Genomic DNA, 16192 nt, shown 5'->3' with positions numbered 1-16192 from the left:
GGAGGTCGTGGGTTCGATCCCAGACCCTAACACCACGGTGGCTAGGAGATGTTAACTACCTCGCCTGGTATGCAGGAGGTCGTGGGTTCGATCCCAGACCCTAACACCACGGTGGCTAGGAGATGTTAACTACCTCGCCTGGTATGCAGGAGGTCGTGGGTTCAACCCCAGACCCTAACACCACGGTGGCTAGATATTATCTACCTCGCCTGGTATGCAGGAGGTCATTGGTTCGATCCCAGACCCTAAAACCACGGTGGCTAGGAGATGTTAACTACCTCGCCTGGTATGCAGGAGGTCGTGGGTTCGATCCCAGACCCTAACACCACGGTGGCTAGATGTTAACTACCTCGCCTGGTATGCAGGAGGTCGTGGGTTCGATCCCAGACCCTAACACCACGGTGGCTAGGAAATGTTAACTACCTCGCATGGTATGCAGGAGGTCGTGGGTTCAACCCCAGACCCTAACACCACGGTGGCTAGATATTATCTACCTCGCCTGGTATGCAGGAGGTCGTGGGTTCGATCCCAGACCCTAAAACCACGGTGGCTAGGAGATGTTAACTACCTCGCCTAGTATGCAGGAGGTCGTGGGTTCGATCCCAGACCCTAACACCACGGTGGCTAGATGTTAACTACCTCGCCTGGTATGCAGGAGGTCGTGGGTTCGATCCCAGACCCTAACACCACGGTGGATAGGAAATGTTAACTACCTCGCATGGTATGCAGGAGGTCCGTGGGTTCGATCCCGACCCTAACACCACGGTGGCTAGATGTTAACTACCTCGCCTGGTATGCAGGAAGTCGTGGGTTCCATCCCAGACCCTACCACCACGGTGGCTAGGAGATGTTAACTACCTCGCCTGGTATTGCAGGAGGTCGTGGGTTCCATCCCAGACCCTAACACCGTCGATTCGTCTCCTCCGGTGTTCACACTCCACATTAAGAATCTACAACACCACCATCACCACCACGCGTTTGGATTATCTGGCTGCTGGAACGTCCCCGTGATGACGGCGGACCCCGCCGTCGAGCTGTCATTCGCGATGGGCAGGTCGCCGCTGAAACTGAAGTAGGCAGCTCAATGGAGGCTCTCGCCTGGAACAAGGAAAATCGTTTCAGTTGTCGGTCTTGAAAGATGGGGGGGAGGGGGTAGGGAGGGGCTACGTTGACCATACTTCACCACGCCGGGCGGTGCGGGTCGGTGAAGCGGAAGGCGGGTGGGTGAGGGGTGGGTGTGGGGGGTTAAGGGGGGGGGTGGGTGTGGGGGGTGAGGGGTGGGTGTGGGGGGATTAAGGGGGGGGGTGGGTGTGGGGGGTGAGGGGTGGGTGTGGGGGATTAAGGGGGGGGTGAGTGAGGGGTGGGTGAATTTGGGGTGAAGGGTGTGAGGGGTGGGTGAAGGGGGGTGAGTGAGGGTGGTGAGGGGTGTGTGAGGGGTGGGTTAAGGGGGGGGGGGGGTGTGTGTGGGGGGGCTCCCTTCATCCCCGGGGTGCACCGTGGCGCGAGGCGTCCGTCCTCGTCAGGACCCCCACAAACTCGCCGCGGCTTCAGGAGCGGGCAGCGAGCGCGAAGAACGCCCCCCACCCCCCCCCCCCACTTCGGACGTTGTCACTTTACCCCCCCCCCACTATCCCAACCCTCCCATCCCCCCACCCTACCCACCAAACTGATAAGATTCCCGATCTATCGATCCGTTGGGGCGTTCTCAGAGGAAAATGTTCGGAAATCTCGCGAGAGCACCGCGGGCTCCTCCTGCCCCCCCCCTGCTGCCCCCCCCTCCCCGTGCAAGTCAGTGATGAGAGCCGCGGCCCTCCCCGTCTCAACTTCGCGCCACATTTCCTCCAAGGAGTTTCATCTCTTGCTGACGCCGCCGCTTCTGTCGACGTTGCGAGATCTCTTCTCATGGATGATGGTGAGCGGGGGAGCGGTGGCGCAGCGGTTAGCACGCCGCGAACTTCGCAGGCCTTGCCTTCGGATCTTGGGCCCCCCCCCCAGTCGCGCCGAAACCTGGCACTGACCAGCGTGGGGAAGTATGGTCACAAGTCCCCCCACGCACTGCCACCCTCCCCCCCCCCCAACGAGCGCACGGATACCCAACACGGCGTGTGTGCGAGTGGTGGGGGAAGTCCCCCATCCAGCAGTGGGTTAACAGACTAAGCCCAGACACACTTGTGACAAGACGACATGATTAATTTATTGCTCTAATAAATGCAGACGTCTCTTTTCGTTGGAACTTTAAAACGGGGCTTGTCTCCCTCGCTCGCTCTGTCTCTTAACCCGTCAGCGACGAGGCGAGCACCACGGACCACTCTCTAATGTGACCCCCCCTCGGATGTAGCCCCCCCACAGCCCCCCACCACGCAACTCCCACCCCCCCCCCCCCGCCGTCTCTACATCGAATTCCCCATCTCTCGTGCGGCATGACCACCACCACCACCACCGCCTGGAAGCGCGTCTCAAGATTCAAAATTTCTCCTTTACATTCATTCTCCCTCCCTCCCCGCCCACCCACCCACCAGTCCCGAATTTAATTTGTGCGCGCAATCAGCTTAATAATGAATGACTTAATTGATTAATGGGGGGGAGGGGGGCGTGGGTTGGGTCGGTGGAGTGTAAAATGTAATACAATTTATTTGGCATCAAATGTATGTACGGTACACATTGTACGAATATTTAAGTAGTTCGGGGAAAGGAAAAATAAAGTATTATACCATCAGACATCTACAGTACAATCGGTAGAAACTATAAGCGGGTTAACGTGTTTGGACTACAAGACAGAGATACTTGGGATGCGCCACTGAATTGGAGAGGCGCGGAGCGAGTGGATTTCCTGTCTGGGGTTTTTTTAAATTCTCAGAAATCCCACCCCCCACAATGGTTTGCCCCCCAACGTAGCCACCCGAGGGAGGGGCAGACGGCTTCTCTCCTTTAAAGTCGGGGCGTTCCATTGCTTGAATGGGGAGGAGGAGGCGGTGGGGGGGTCAGACTCACGAGATACGGACACACACACACGCACACACATATATAGGTTTGTTTTTAATTCGGAGCATTCAATTTGTGTTTTTTTCTGTAGGGGCTGGGGGTTGTGTGGCGAGGGGCAACACAAAGCATTTTGAAAGCCTTCGGGGGGGGGGGGCCTTGCTGGTAACTTTTTTGCGGCAATGTCACGCCTGCGAATTCACTCGACTTGTAAACACAAACAACGGAACACGCGCTCCCTCGCTCGCTCGCTCGCATCCTCTCGCGCCACTGCCAAGCCGAAGTTAAACAGCTTATAACCGAGTTGTAATAAAGGATATTGTTTAATAATAACGACGATGGCGACTGACGTTGGTGATGACGATGGCGAGAGGGTGCGGGGGAGGGCGGGGGAGGGGCTAGCATCAATAAATGAATCTTGTAGTACGCACGAAAGCATTTAAAATCAAAAGGAAGTGAAATAAACCATGCAGGAGCGACCCCTCGCCCCCCCCCCACCCCAGCGCCGCGTGGCGTCACGCACGGCCTGGCGAGCAGCGGTGGTGGACAGAGGCCAGCAGCTGTCGCGGCACCCGGCCCGTGCAAGTCCCACCGCGTTTAAAGTTGTAAAGCCTCGCGCCGCTACAGCACGGCCGACGGACCAATCGACTGACAGCACGGCCGACTGACCAATCGACTGACAGCATGGCCGACTGACCAATCGATTGACACCCCGGCCGACTGACCAATCAACTGACAGCCCGGCCGACTGACCAATCAACAGACAGACCGGCCGACTGACCAATCAACTGACAGCCCGGCCGACTGACCAATCAAATGACTGCATCGACCGACCGACCAATCAACTGACTGCCCGGCAGTGATCAATCGGCCGACCGACCAATCAACTGACTGCCCGGCAGTGATCAATGAACCGGCCGACCGACCAATCAATCGTCAGACCAGGCAACCGACCAATCAACTGACAGACCGGCCGACAAAAACTGTCCAACCCTCTGGCGGCGACCACCAAAATCGCATCTCCCTCCCCGTCTCACCTGCCTGCCCGCCCGCCCGCCAGCCGCAAAGCGGTGCCGAGGGACTAGGGCCACATCAGCGAGCGAGCGGGGGAGAGAGAGGGCGGGAGAGAGAGAGAGCGAGCGGGGGAGAGAGAGAGAGCGGGGGAGAGAGAGAGCGGGGGAGAGAGAGAGCGGGGGAGAGAGAGAGAGCGGGAGAGAGAGAGCGGGAGAGAGAGAGCGGGAGAGAGAGAGGGAGAGAGAGAGCGGGAGAGAGAGAGCGGGAGAGAGAGAGAGCGGGAGAGAGAGAGCGGGAGAGAGCAGGAGAGAGCGGGAGAGAGCGGGAGAGAGAGAACGAGCGGGAGAGAGAGAGAGAGCGGGAGAGAGACAGCGGGAGAGAGCGGGAGAGAGCGGGAGAGAGCGGGAGAGAGAGAGCGAGCGGGAGAGAGAGAGAGAGCTGCGGTCTGGGGGTTTTGGCATCACCGGACTCGAGCCCCAACAAGCCTCTGGCGCCGTCACGGTCCCCCTCGCTCTCTCCTCTGGCCGCCAACGGAACCCGCCGAAGAGAAAGAACAAAAAAAACCCCTAAAAACAATCACTCGTGCGCACCAAAAAATAACCCAACGCCGTCTCGGCGGCGGCGGCAGCGGCCGGGACGGCGTTCCCCCGGCGGCTCCGCTCGCGAATCGCGCCGACGGTTCGCCCCCTCTGGGCAAAACAAAAAAAACTGAGTTGACAACACTCGGTTGTCGTGTTCCACGCACCCCCCCCCCCCAAAAAAAAATTGACGGGAGTTCAGGAGCGGGGCCGGGGGGAGTGGCGGCGGGGCGGGGGTGGGAGACGTCGTTTGGAGACGGGGGGGGTCGGCGGTGGAGGCCGGGGAGCTAATCGGCGGTGAGCGCAGAGGAGCGGGCGAAATGCATCGTGCAGCTGGAAGAGAATAGAACAGGTAGTAGGGGCAAGGGGCGGGGAGCGCCATCCACCCCCCCCGGTCCCCTCACCCCACCCTCCCCGTCATTTGCTGTATCTTTTTTTTTTTACGAAGTCTCAGCTCCTTCTTAGCCACCACTTTTTTTTTATTCTTTACAGTAAAATACAAAAAAAATAATGGAGGGGAGGAAAAAAAATGACAATACAGTATTTATAAAGTCTGAAGAGACGGGTCGTATGCAAAAAGTCTCTGTACAAATATTAGTACGGGAGCCACAGGTGAAACGGGGAGAGTGTTAGTTTGGCGCCCGGCTGCACTGTCGAGTGGCGCTGTGCCGCTCGCTCGCTCGGCGACTGTCGGGGCGGGGCAGGGGGGAGCGGGGTACGCGAGGAGGAGCGAGGAGGAGGAGGTGCGAGGAGGTGCGAGGAGGAGGAGGAGGAGGTGCGAGGAGGAGGTGCGCCAGCATGCGTCACGGCATGGGGATGGATGAGAGGAGGGCGACAGAAGCCCCAGACAGTCGCAGTCACTCACAAGTTCGCTCACTCGCTCGCACGCGGAATGCACTGACGCGGCACACTGACACACTGACGCACTGACACACTGACACACTGACGTGCACACTGACGCACGCGCGCGCACACTCGTGCACGCGCTGGTGTGCACACCGAGGCACCGGCTCGCACGCACAACGCACACGGAGCACACGTGCGCCCAGGCACACACACAAACACACACACACACACGTGTGCCCGGGCACACAAACACACACACACACGTGTGCCCGGGCACACAAACACGCACACACACACACACGTGTGCCCGGGCACACAAACACGCACACACACACACGTGCACCTGGCCAGCCGCCTTCCTGTCGATCGCACGGCGGAGCGGGGCGGAGGGTTAACCAACTCTGGCGTGCAACACACGGACCGTTCGAAATACACACACGCCGGAGGGATGACAAAGGGACAGAAGACGAAAGAAATCACCAGGAGGGGGGTGAGGGCTGTGTGTGTGTGAGGGGGGGGGGAGAGCACTCATCTTTTTCCCACTTCTCAAATTTTTTTTGTAATTTTTTTTCCCGTTTTTTTCCCCGGTGGACCGATTCCGCAGCCTTCACAAAAGGGGCCCCTCCCCCCCCTCCACGGCCGCCCCCCCCCCCCCACCACCACCACCCCCCCCCCACCGCCGGCTGAACGTCATAAAGGTGTCGTCGTGACTCGGTAATTGGTTGCGTGGTGAGGCGTGGGGGGGCGCTCGGCTCTCGGTGAAGTCGGTCCCGGTGGTGACGGCGTCGCGTCGCTTTCGTCTCCGTACGAATTTCCGACAGACGCCGGTGGTGGGTGGGGGGGGGGGGGTAGCGGGCGGGGGGGGCCGGCGACCGACGGACAAAAACGGGCGGTGCGCAGACGGAGGGTGGGTGGGTGGGCGGGGGGTTGGTGGGGGGTTGGTGGGGGGTTGGTGGGGGGTTGGTGGGATGGGATCGGATCGGGGGGACGTTTCCTCGCGGAACGCCGAGCGCAACCGAGGACCCCACCCCGGGACCCCCCGGGGGAGTTTGAAGGCGCAATAGAAAAAAGGTGGCGGCGGCGGCTGACGGTGGTGGTGGTGGCGGCGGCTGTGGTGGTGGTGGCGGCTGACGGTGGTGGTGGTGGCGGCTGTGGTGGTGGTGGCGGCTGACGGTGGCTGTGGTGGTGGCGGCGGTGGGGATTGACGGCGGTGGTGGCCGACGGCGTCTCACAGCAGCGTGCACGACTGCTTCTTCTTCGCCTTCCTCTTCTCAGGCGGCGCTCTCCTGTTGATCTGCCTCACCAGGTCGTAGAAGATCTGCGGCACACACGCAGTGGGCGGAGGCGTGGGGGGAGGGAGCGAGAAGACGGAGGACGAGGAGGGGAGGAGGAGGAGGTAGAGGAGGAAAGGAGGGGGGGGGGGACCGCAGGGGGAGAGGCTGTACTTAATACTCGGAAGTATTCAGTGATTAAACGTCAAAGTGATTTCCTCCTCAAACAACAACAACAACAACCACCATGTCGACTCGGGACGTCTGGAAGGATATCGACGCACCCAGAGAAATCGACGCGTGTGAGGGGTGGGGTGGGGGTGTGGAAGTGGGGGGGTGTGGAGGTGGGGGGGGGGTGTGGAGGTGGGGGGGTGTGGAGGTGGGGGGGTGTGGATGTGGGGGGGTGTGGAGGTGGGGGGTGGTGCCCACCTCGTTGACGTTGATTTTGGACTTGGCGGAGGCCTCCAGGAAGGCGCAGCTCTGCCACTGGCGTGCGAGGTTCTGCCCCTGCTCGCGACCCACCACACGCTCGTCCTCCAGGTCGCATTTGTTCCCCACCAGGATCATGGGCACCTGGGCGGGGCAGCGGGACAAGCGAGTGGACAGGTAAGCGTGCGAGCGAGCGAGCGGGCGGGCGGGCGATTGGATGCGCGAGCGAGTGGACGGTCGAGCGAGCCGGTGGACGTCCTCCCGAGCAAGTCGTCCAAACGGATAGAAGGGAAAGGTGACCGCTCACGTCGTCCGTGTCCTTGACGCGCAGGATCTGCTCACGCAGGTCCTGCAGGTCGTTGAAGGTGGACTGCGCCGTGATGGAGTAGACCAGCACGAAGCCCTGGCCGTTCTTCATGTACAGGTCCCGCATCGCCGTGAACTGCTCCTGCACGTCGTTCACGCCGAGACACGAGCCCGCGCGCACGCTCAGCGGCACGCTCAGCGGCACGCTCGCCGACACGCTCACCGACACGCTCACCGGCACGCTCAGCGGCACGCTCGCCGGAACGCTCACCGGCACGCTCACCGACACTCACACGCTCACCGGCACGCTCACCGGCACGCTCACCGACACTCACACGCTCACCGGCACGCTCACCGGCACGCTCACCGACACTCACACGCTCACCGGCACGCTCACCGGCACGCTCACCGACACTCACACGCTCACCGGCACGCTCACCGGCACGCTCACCGACACTCACACGCTCACCGGCACGCTCACCAGCACGCTCACACAACACGCACACCCCCTCATCGACACGCTCAAGAGCACGCACGCAAGCTACGCACTTCCCCAAATCGCACGCTCACCAACACGCACGCACGCGCTCACCAACACATTCCCCAACAAAGCTGCCACTCTCGCAGCCGCCTCCTCCTCAACAGTTTGACTCCCGCTCACAGCCAACACCAGTGACGATTACCTGCACCGGGTCTTGGGCATCCCCCCGGGCGACTCAACCTCACACGAGCACCCGGTGCGGCGAGTCAGCGTCGGCGGCCACACCGCTCCCTTTCGAGTGCCGTGAAGGCCTTCAGGGGGGCGCCGCTCGCTCGCCGCACTTGCCCCGAGGCTACACGGGGGACCTTTGTCTCCGCGCTTAGAGCTACGCTGAAGCATGTGTGACTGTGTGTGTGTGTGCTTTGTGTGCGCGCACACAATGCGGGGCTGTGTGTTCGGCTATGAATGCCATTGTGTGTGGGAGTGCACAGCTGTAAATAACCGCGCGTGTGTGCGCGTGTGTGCGAGCGTGTGTGCGCGCGTGTGCGAGCGTGTGAGAGCGTGTGTGAGCGTGTGTGCGAGCGTGTGCGAGCGTGTGTGAGCGTGTGTGCGAGCGTGTGCGAGCGTGTGCGAGCAAATGCGGTGTACATAACGGGTGCGGCTGCAAGGGAATTTACACAAATTCCTGGAGTGGTGGAAATTCCACATTGCCATGGTGGGGGGGGGGGGGGCTAGTCTGTCAATAGGACAACCGCTGTTTACTTCCCCACAACTGTGGTACTTATTTTAGACGACCCCAGAGGGAAGTATGATGGGCCGAGTCAATGCTTACCCCCCAGGGTTTAAACTCGTGCTCAAGCGCCGAGCCATATGGCCGTACAGGTGTTAAGCTGTGAGATGACTGTAGGCGTTGCAGGTGGGCGTGTGTGATGACTGTAGGAGCGTGGGTGATTGTAGGCGTGTGTGGGATGATTGGAGACCCGTGTGTGCATGCAATGTGGTGCAGCACTGACTGTGCCGGCTGTATCCAGGATCTCCAGCATGCACTGTGATCCATCCACTTCCACTTGCTGGGCGAGAGGAGGGGGCGAGAGGAGGGGGAGAGAGAGAGACACAGATTCACTCACTTTAGTCACAAAAAAGCAAAGACAAAGATTCCCCGTATAGCCTTGACGGACTGTAGGGGCAAGTGCTGTTAGCGAGCAGCACCTATGAAGGCCGGCCGCCTTTGTCTCCCCCAGTGGCGACGCGCGCTCACGCACGGCCCTCGCCCACCAACAACACTAACACCAAGTGGGAGAGAGCAAACTTGGCATGGCCCCTGTGCACCGGTACCGCGCGGCACGCCACGAATACGTGGCGACTCACGGCAACGTCCGCCCCCTCCCTCACTCCCTCTCATCTCCCAACCCCCCACCGCCGTGCCCCACCCCACCCCACCCACCCCACACCACCCCACCCCACACCACCCCACCCCACACCACCCACACCACCCCACCCACCCCACACCACCCCACCCACCCCACACCACCCCACCCACCCCACACCACCCCACCCACCCCACACCACCCACCCCACCCACCCCACACCACCCCACCCCACACCACCCACACCACCCACACCACCCCACCCACCCCACACCACCCCACCCACCCCACACCACCCCACCCACCCCACCCACCCCACACCACCCCACCCACCCCACACCACCCCACCCACCCCACACCACCCCACCCACCCCACCCACCCCACACCACCCACACCACCCCACCCCACCCACCCCACCCACCCCACACCACCCACACCACCCACACCACCCACACCACCCACACCACCCACACCACCCCACACCACCCCACCCACCCCACACCACCCCACCCACCCCACACCACCCCACCCACCCCACCCACCCCACACCACCCACACCACCCCACCCACCCCACACCACCCCACCCACCCCACCCACCCCACACCACCCACACCACCCCACCCACCCCACCCCACACCACCCCACCCACTATTTTTTTGTTTCCGCGTTTTGCCCTCTGCTATGAGCGGCGTTTCCAACACCGCTCGCTTCTCTCGCAGCGCCCAGCCGCCAAAACGGTAGAACCTACATCGCTCGTCCAAACTCGTCGCGCGGAGAACCGGGGGTGGGGGAGGCAGCCTCACCCGACTCACGCCTGGCAAGTCAGGCGCGAGTCTGGTCTGCCAGGCGTGAGTCGGGGCGTTTCCAAATGGGAGTTGCCAACAGGTGTTGCCAACAGGTGTTGCCAAACGGGCATTGCCGATGGAAGTTGCTTACAAGCGTTGCCGAACGGAGTTGCTACCAACTGGAGTTAACCGACACATCGAACAACGCCTTCGTGCACCGCGCCGGCCTTGGTGTGCTCTCAACAACAACAACGGCACTCGGACCCCCGACGGGCCTCGTCCGCGTGCGGCGCTTGTGAACCGGGCCACCCCTAGGTTTGCTCGGCCTCAAAAGGGGAACCTCGCAGCCCGGCCAGCCTGCCCACGTGGTCGCTCGGACGGACGGAGTTCTATCGGCGGAAGACGCGGACTTCCATATCGCGGTCCCCGCGCTCTCATTTCCACACGGAGAGCGGGGAAACCCAACGGGCTCGGACCGTGCGAGACACACAGAAGTACGCAGAGATGCAACGCTGTGGACTGTGCGTGGGCTGTGCGCGAAACTCGTCAGGCAGCTGTCTCACACACAGAGATACACACACAGAAATACATAGATACACAGATACATAGAGAGATACACACACACAGATAAACACGAATAAATAGAGATACACACAGAGACACAGACACATCATTGCGTACTGTGTGTGTGTGTGTACTGTGTGCGTGCGTGTGCACTGTGCGCGTGTACTGTGCGCGTGCGCGTGTACTGTGCGCGTGTACTGTGCGCGTGCGTGTACTGTGCGCCCCCTGCTTTGGTACGTGTCTACTACTACGACCACCACTTAGGGAGAGTGAGACCGGCACAAGGATGTACCATTCATGCCGAACATATTTGCGGGGTCGATGTCCGCTCGCCAGGTGATGACATTCATCGCGATGTCTAACTGCGCATTTAAACTATTCAACTAAAAGGACCCACTGATCTGTGTTGCTCTTTTTCAGGAGCGACCTGGCCATCACAAAGGGCAGCTCAACGAAGTGGGCTCATCATCATAATCATCATCACGTGGAAATATATAGCGGCAGCCAAATTCTCGAAAAACGCGTGACGTTGACTCGGAATGTGGAGGGGAAAACCGGAGCAAAATCCACGCGATGACGGGGAGAGAGACGCAAACTCCAAATATACAGCAGCAGCAGGCATCAGGGTCAGGATCGAACCCACGACCTCCTGTATACCAGGCGAGGTAGTTAACATCTCCTAGCAACCGTGATGATGAGAGAGAGGGACGCAAACTCCAAACATACAGCAGCAGGCATCAGGGTCAGGATCGAACCCACGACCTCCTGTATACCAGGCGAGGAAGTTAACATCTCCTAGCAACCGTGATGATGATGAGAGAGAGAGAGAGACGCAAACCCCAAATATACAGCAGCAGGCATCAGGGTTAGGATCGAACCCACGACCTCCTGTATACCAGGCGAGGAAGTTAACATCTCCTAGCAACTGTGATGATGATGAGAGAGAGCGACACAAACTCCAAACATACAGCAGCCGGAATCAGGGTTAGGATCGAACCCACGACCTCCTGTGTACCCAGGCGAGGTAGTTAACATCTCCTAGCAACTGTGATGATGATGAGAGAGAGAGACACAGACTCCAAACACAGCAGCAGCCGGCATCAGGGTTAGGATGGAACCCACGACCTCCTGTATACCAGGCGAGGTAGTTAACATCTCCTAGCAAACGCAGAGCAACACGAGGGGGAGCTGAGTGATAACGGTCGTCAGTCAGCCGGCTTGTCCTTACTGACAACGGTTTTAAAGTCTTTGGGTTGTGTTTTTTTTTTACGTGCTACACATGTTTCCAACCTAAGATAGACGTGAAGTCCCCATCAACTTTCCACAACAACTCCCCGAGGAAAATCTGTCGCATCTTCCGGCCAAACAAGATGTCAAACCGGGGCCTGCACATCGAGACCAATTCAAGACCCACAACGCGGGGGTGGGTGGGGGGGCATGACGGAGAGAGAAGACTCGGGTGTGGCTGGGACACCACGTGCTGAGAATGGAACCCGAGCCCCATAGCGAAGTGGGGGGGACACCACAAGGCAGGGAAAAGAGCACGGGGCAGGCCAAGGGCCTCCTGGCGACGCGTCGCTCAACACCAACCAGAGACCATGGGGGGGGGGGGCCCGCCTGTCTTGGGGCGAGGCGAAGAAAGCTGCTAGAGACCGCCCGGCATGGCGTGGGGCTTGTTGCGGCCTTAGCGAAGAGGAGTGAGTGCTTCCAACCAGGGTCGGAAGAGTTTCAAAGCGTCCGGGGAGCACCGAGGACGCCGTCTTCTCGTCGCGCAGCGCCTCCGGGAGCGCTTGTGTGGCCATCTGGAACGCTCCTCCCTTTCGATATGAGGAAGCCAATGGAGCTGTGCACTTTCAAGTCATCATCTAGATTGACAAGCTCACCTCTTGAAGGCCGATTTTTGTGTGTTTAGTTTGTGGTCCTTTCCACCCCGCACCTCTAATAATCACGGTTGGCTGTGTACGGTGCGAAAGAAGTTCAACATACGAAGCGCAGGAGCGGCTCGCAAGAGAAAGGTCGTGAGTTCACAACCGAATTTGAGGGGGGCGGGGGGCGATGCACACACACACACACGCGCACACACACGCACGCACGCACGCGCAACGCGCACACACACACGCACACACACACGCACACACATACGCACGCAAGCTCACACAATGCGCACACATGAACGTACACACACACACGCAAGCTCGCACACATGCACGCACACACACACACAAGCTCACACAATGCGCACACATGAACATACACACACACGTACGCAAGCTCGCACACATGCACGCACACACACATACAAGCCCGCGCACACACGCACGTGCGCACACACGGCGGGGAGAGGCGGTCAAGGGCCCCGTTGCCGCCCATGCCTGGGGACGGGGCACTGCTCAGCTGTAACCCCGGCGGTCGGCTGGCGCACGGCTTTATTTGAATCCCCCAAAAGCGGGCACCGGCGTGTCTCTCTCGGCGTGGTGCGCTCCCCCCCTGTGGGGCGAGGCTAAACTACGATGGCTCGCGGCCGACAGGGATACATTGACACAAGGCCCCCCACCCCCCCGAGGGGGCTCTTGCTGGGGGGGGGGGGGGGCTAAATAGTGTAACGGAGCTGAAGGGGGCACAGCGCACACACGGCCGCGGATTGTCAACAGTGACGTTCCCAACTTGAAAATAACTCCACCCCACGGGCACGCAGCGAGACGACTCCGCGGGATTCCTGTTACACCCCCCCCCACTTGTCCCCCGGGGGGCCCAGTCAAACGCCACGCTTCCTTCTCCACGCTGGCCAAGGGGGAGGTGGGTGGGGGGCGGCCCCGACCCACCCCCCCCCCCGTTCGGCGCGCGCCATCAACCCCTTCCCGCCCCCCCCCCTTTTCCGATGCCGTCCACCAGTTGACTTTGTATTATGTTATTTTAAACAAAACTCGGTTTTTCTTCCCCCGTGGAGGGGGGGGGGATTCCCTTTCCGACGACGTACAGCAACGCGCGTTGCTGTACGTCACCTGTAACGATGGCGCTACAATAACCCCGAATAAAAATGTACGCAGAGCCGCTGGCGTGCGTTCCGGGATTCAGCGGCTGAGCTGGGGGGGGGAGGAACCCCCGCACCCTTCAACTTGCAGACGTCTACGCGACGTGGGGGAACATGGGGTTTTAAAATAATAATCGGCGATCCCCAGCGTAATTAAAGGGGATTACAGCGGTGCTAATGTGCAGCTCAAACGAAAAAAAAAAACTTTAAATTGTTGTCGGCCTCAGGGGTAAGCGCTCCACCCCCTCCCCATCCAGCCGGGTGGAATGGCGTCGGCATGGAACTCGGCACGGCGGAGCCGGCGAAGGCAACGGGGGGTTGCCGACCCCCTCCCCCCCCCCGCGCAAATCACTCCAGGCAAGTGGCCTCAATGAGATCCACCGGTGAGAGCTCCTCCCTCATCCCCCCTCGCCCTCACTCCCCCCCTCGTCCCCCCTCCTCCCCCGTAAGTTTATCCGGCAGCGGGCACGTGATAGTGTTGACGATGATGTGGCCAGCAGTGGAGAGGGCATGACTCGTGGTGGTGATGGTGGTGGTGGTGATGATGTGGCAAGCGGTGCCGAGCACGCGGCTTGGGGTGGTGGTGATGGTGGCGAGTTCATAGAGTAGCCCCATCTTGGTTCTAGACCTGCCGACTCCCACTCGAAGGATATTTAAACTAATCCAGGGTGGAGGTTTTAGGGCGAGGCGGTTTCGGGGTGAGGGGATTCACTACGTCTCGTCACTTCAGCTTTCAAACTCTTTTAGCCAACTCTGATCCACTCTATTTAAACGGTTAACAAGAAAGTAGCCAATCGATTGTCCGGCCGCTTCGGGGGTGTTAATAAATATTCGTATTTTTAATGTGTTTACTGTGTGAAATCGGCACGGAAAAACATAAAAATACAAAAATATCCTACTGTAATAGGTTACTGTATTTACTGTAATAGGTTACTGTATTTACTGTAATAGGTTACTGTATTTACTGTAATAGGTGACTGTATTTACAGCACCGTACTTGCCACTCCGATCTCGAAGCCTCTGCATGGGGTGATGTATACACGTGCAGTATTTTCCTTGTTTATTCTGCATGTAGTGTATAATGTAGTGTATATCATATTTGACAGTGAAATCAAGCGTAGCTACTTGGTGTTTTGGAACACACGCAGTGCCGATAGCCGGACTGGTTACTGCCTTTGGAGCGGTTTTGCCGGATAGGCCCGGGACCGCCGGGTAACGTTGGAATCAGCCCGACAATCGACGGTGAACCACAGCCTCAACTCAAGTGGCAGCATTCCTCCTGACACTTGGTGCCAACCTCAAGAGTTACATCATCGTCAGAGAGCCACGCTCAGTCCACTGCTGGATGGCGGAGAAACCTCGTAGCGGGAGTAACAAGTCCGCCCCAAGCACACGCATGGATTTCAGCACGGGCCCCCCCCGTCAACGCGGATACGAACCCGACGTGCCTATCTCGCCGGGCGAACGGGAGAAAGGAGGCCTGCTAATTATCACACGGCAGTGATATAGGGGGCGTCAGAATGAACAAACAATTGAATCATTTGGCGGGACCCCGGGGTCCCGCAAAAATCAGGTCAATAATAATAATTATTATTTTTCAGTCCACCCACTACGTGATCCCGACAGCAACGCGCCGCCCGCCCAGACTCGCGCCAGCAAGCGCCAGCAGCAGGCGGCGATCGACACGATGGGCGCCACCCCACCGGCCAAGCGCAAGCCCGGGCGTCCGCCGCAGTAGCGTGCGGCGACGACGCCCTCCGGTCAGCCGTCGATCCTCAGCTTCTTTGCCAAGGCGAGCCCCGCCCGCCCCTCCAGGCGGTGAATTTAACGTGTTTGTGTAATTTTTCAACTTTTTACGAAACTTAGTGCCCCGAGTAGCTCTCGACGAGGCCAATCGATTGACCACTAGTTTTGTTGTTGTCGGTAAGGCAACAAAGACTCGTGTCGCTACGCGTTTTTTCCCACCACCACCGGGGGAGTGATGGGACCCCCGGGGTCCCGCCAATGGCTTCAATTGACGGGGCACAACCGAATGAAAGAACGGACGAATTAAACGGTTTGGCAGGGAGTAGTGGGAGGGCTTTCGCGACCAATATGATCCACCATGGGGGTTTGTTTTGGGTTTGGTGGCGTTAAACCCGCCACGGCCACCCCGACACATGGCCAATTAAGTAAGGTTGTATACTCTTTGGTTCTTTCGGTAAAGTCACGTAGGTAGAAAAATTTAATAAACTAAATAATAAATCACGACGTTTCGATCGCAACACAAGCGGTCGTCCTCAGGCGGGGAAAAAATAATCCAGCAGTGGAACCGCTGAACCAGCGAGAGAGCAGTTACAACAAGAGGTTATTCATTTATCGAAACGTCGTGATATATTATTTTTTGTTTGATTTAATTTTTCCTACCTACGTGACTTTACCGAGAGAACCAAAGAGAGTATGGATTCCTGCAGTCACGATAGCTTCGAATCGGATAAGTAAGGATGTGTCGCGTAAACAAAACGTGGCCAATTCGCTACTCGCACAGCACACGGTAGCG

General features: G+C 59.2%; 1 protein-coding gene across 1 annotated transcript in view; it reads right to left on the bottom strand.

Moving 5' to 3' along the window:
• Nucleotides 1–2169: 2169 nt before the first annotated feature.
• Nucleotides 2170–16192, bottom strand: part of LOC116951296 (ras-related protein Rap-1b) — a 66612-nt gene continuing 52589 nt past the window's right edge. The window contains exons 4-7 of the mRNA XM_032969816.2: nucleotides 8918–8974; nucleotides 7425–7565; nucleotides 7118–7261; nucleotides 2170–6735 (exon numbers count right to left, since the gene is read on the bottom strand). Coding sequence (XP_032825707.1) covers nucleotides 6646–6735; nucleotides 7118–7261; nucleotides 7425–7565; nucleotides 8918–8974 — 432 coding nt within the window. The 3' untranslated portion in view covers nucleotides 2170–6645. The remainder of the gene's footprint in view (nucleotides 6736–7117; nucleotides 7262–7424; nucleotides 7566–8917; nucleotides 8975–16192) is intronic.

The sequence above is a fragment of the Petromyzon marinus genome, chromosome 42 (assembly GCF_048934315.1).
Source record: "Petromyzon marinus isolate PM22_M1 ecotype Great Lakes invasive population chromosome 42, UKy_Petmar_22M1.pri1.0, whole genome shotgun sequence".
In the NCBI taxonomy this organism is placed as follows: domain Eukaryota; kingdom Metazoa; phylum Chordata; class Hyperoartia; order Petromyzontiformes; family Petromyzontidae; genus Petromyzon; species Petromyzon marinus.
Note: the sequence above shows the minus strand (reverse complement) of the source record. Positions and strands in the feature narration are given on the sequence as shown.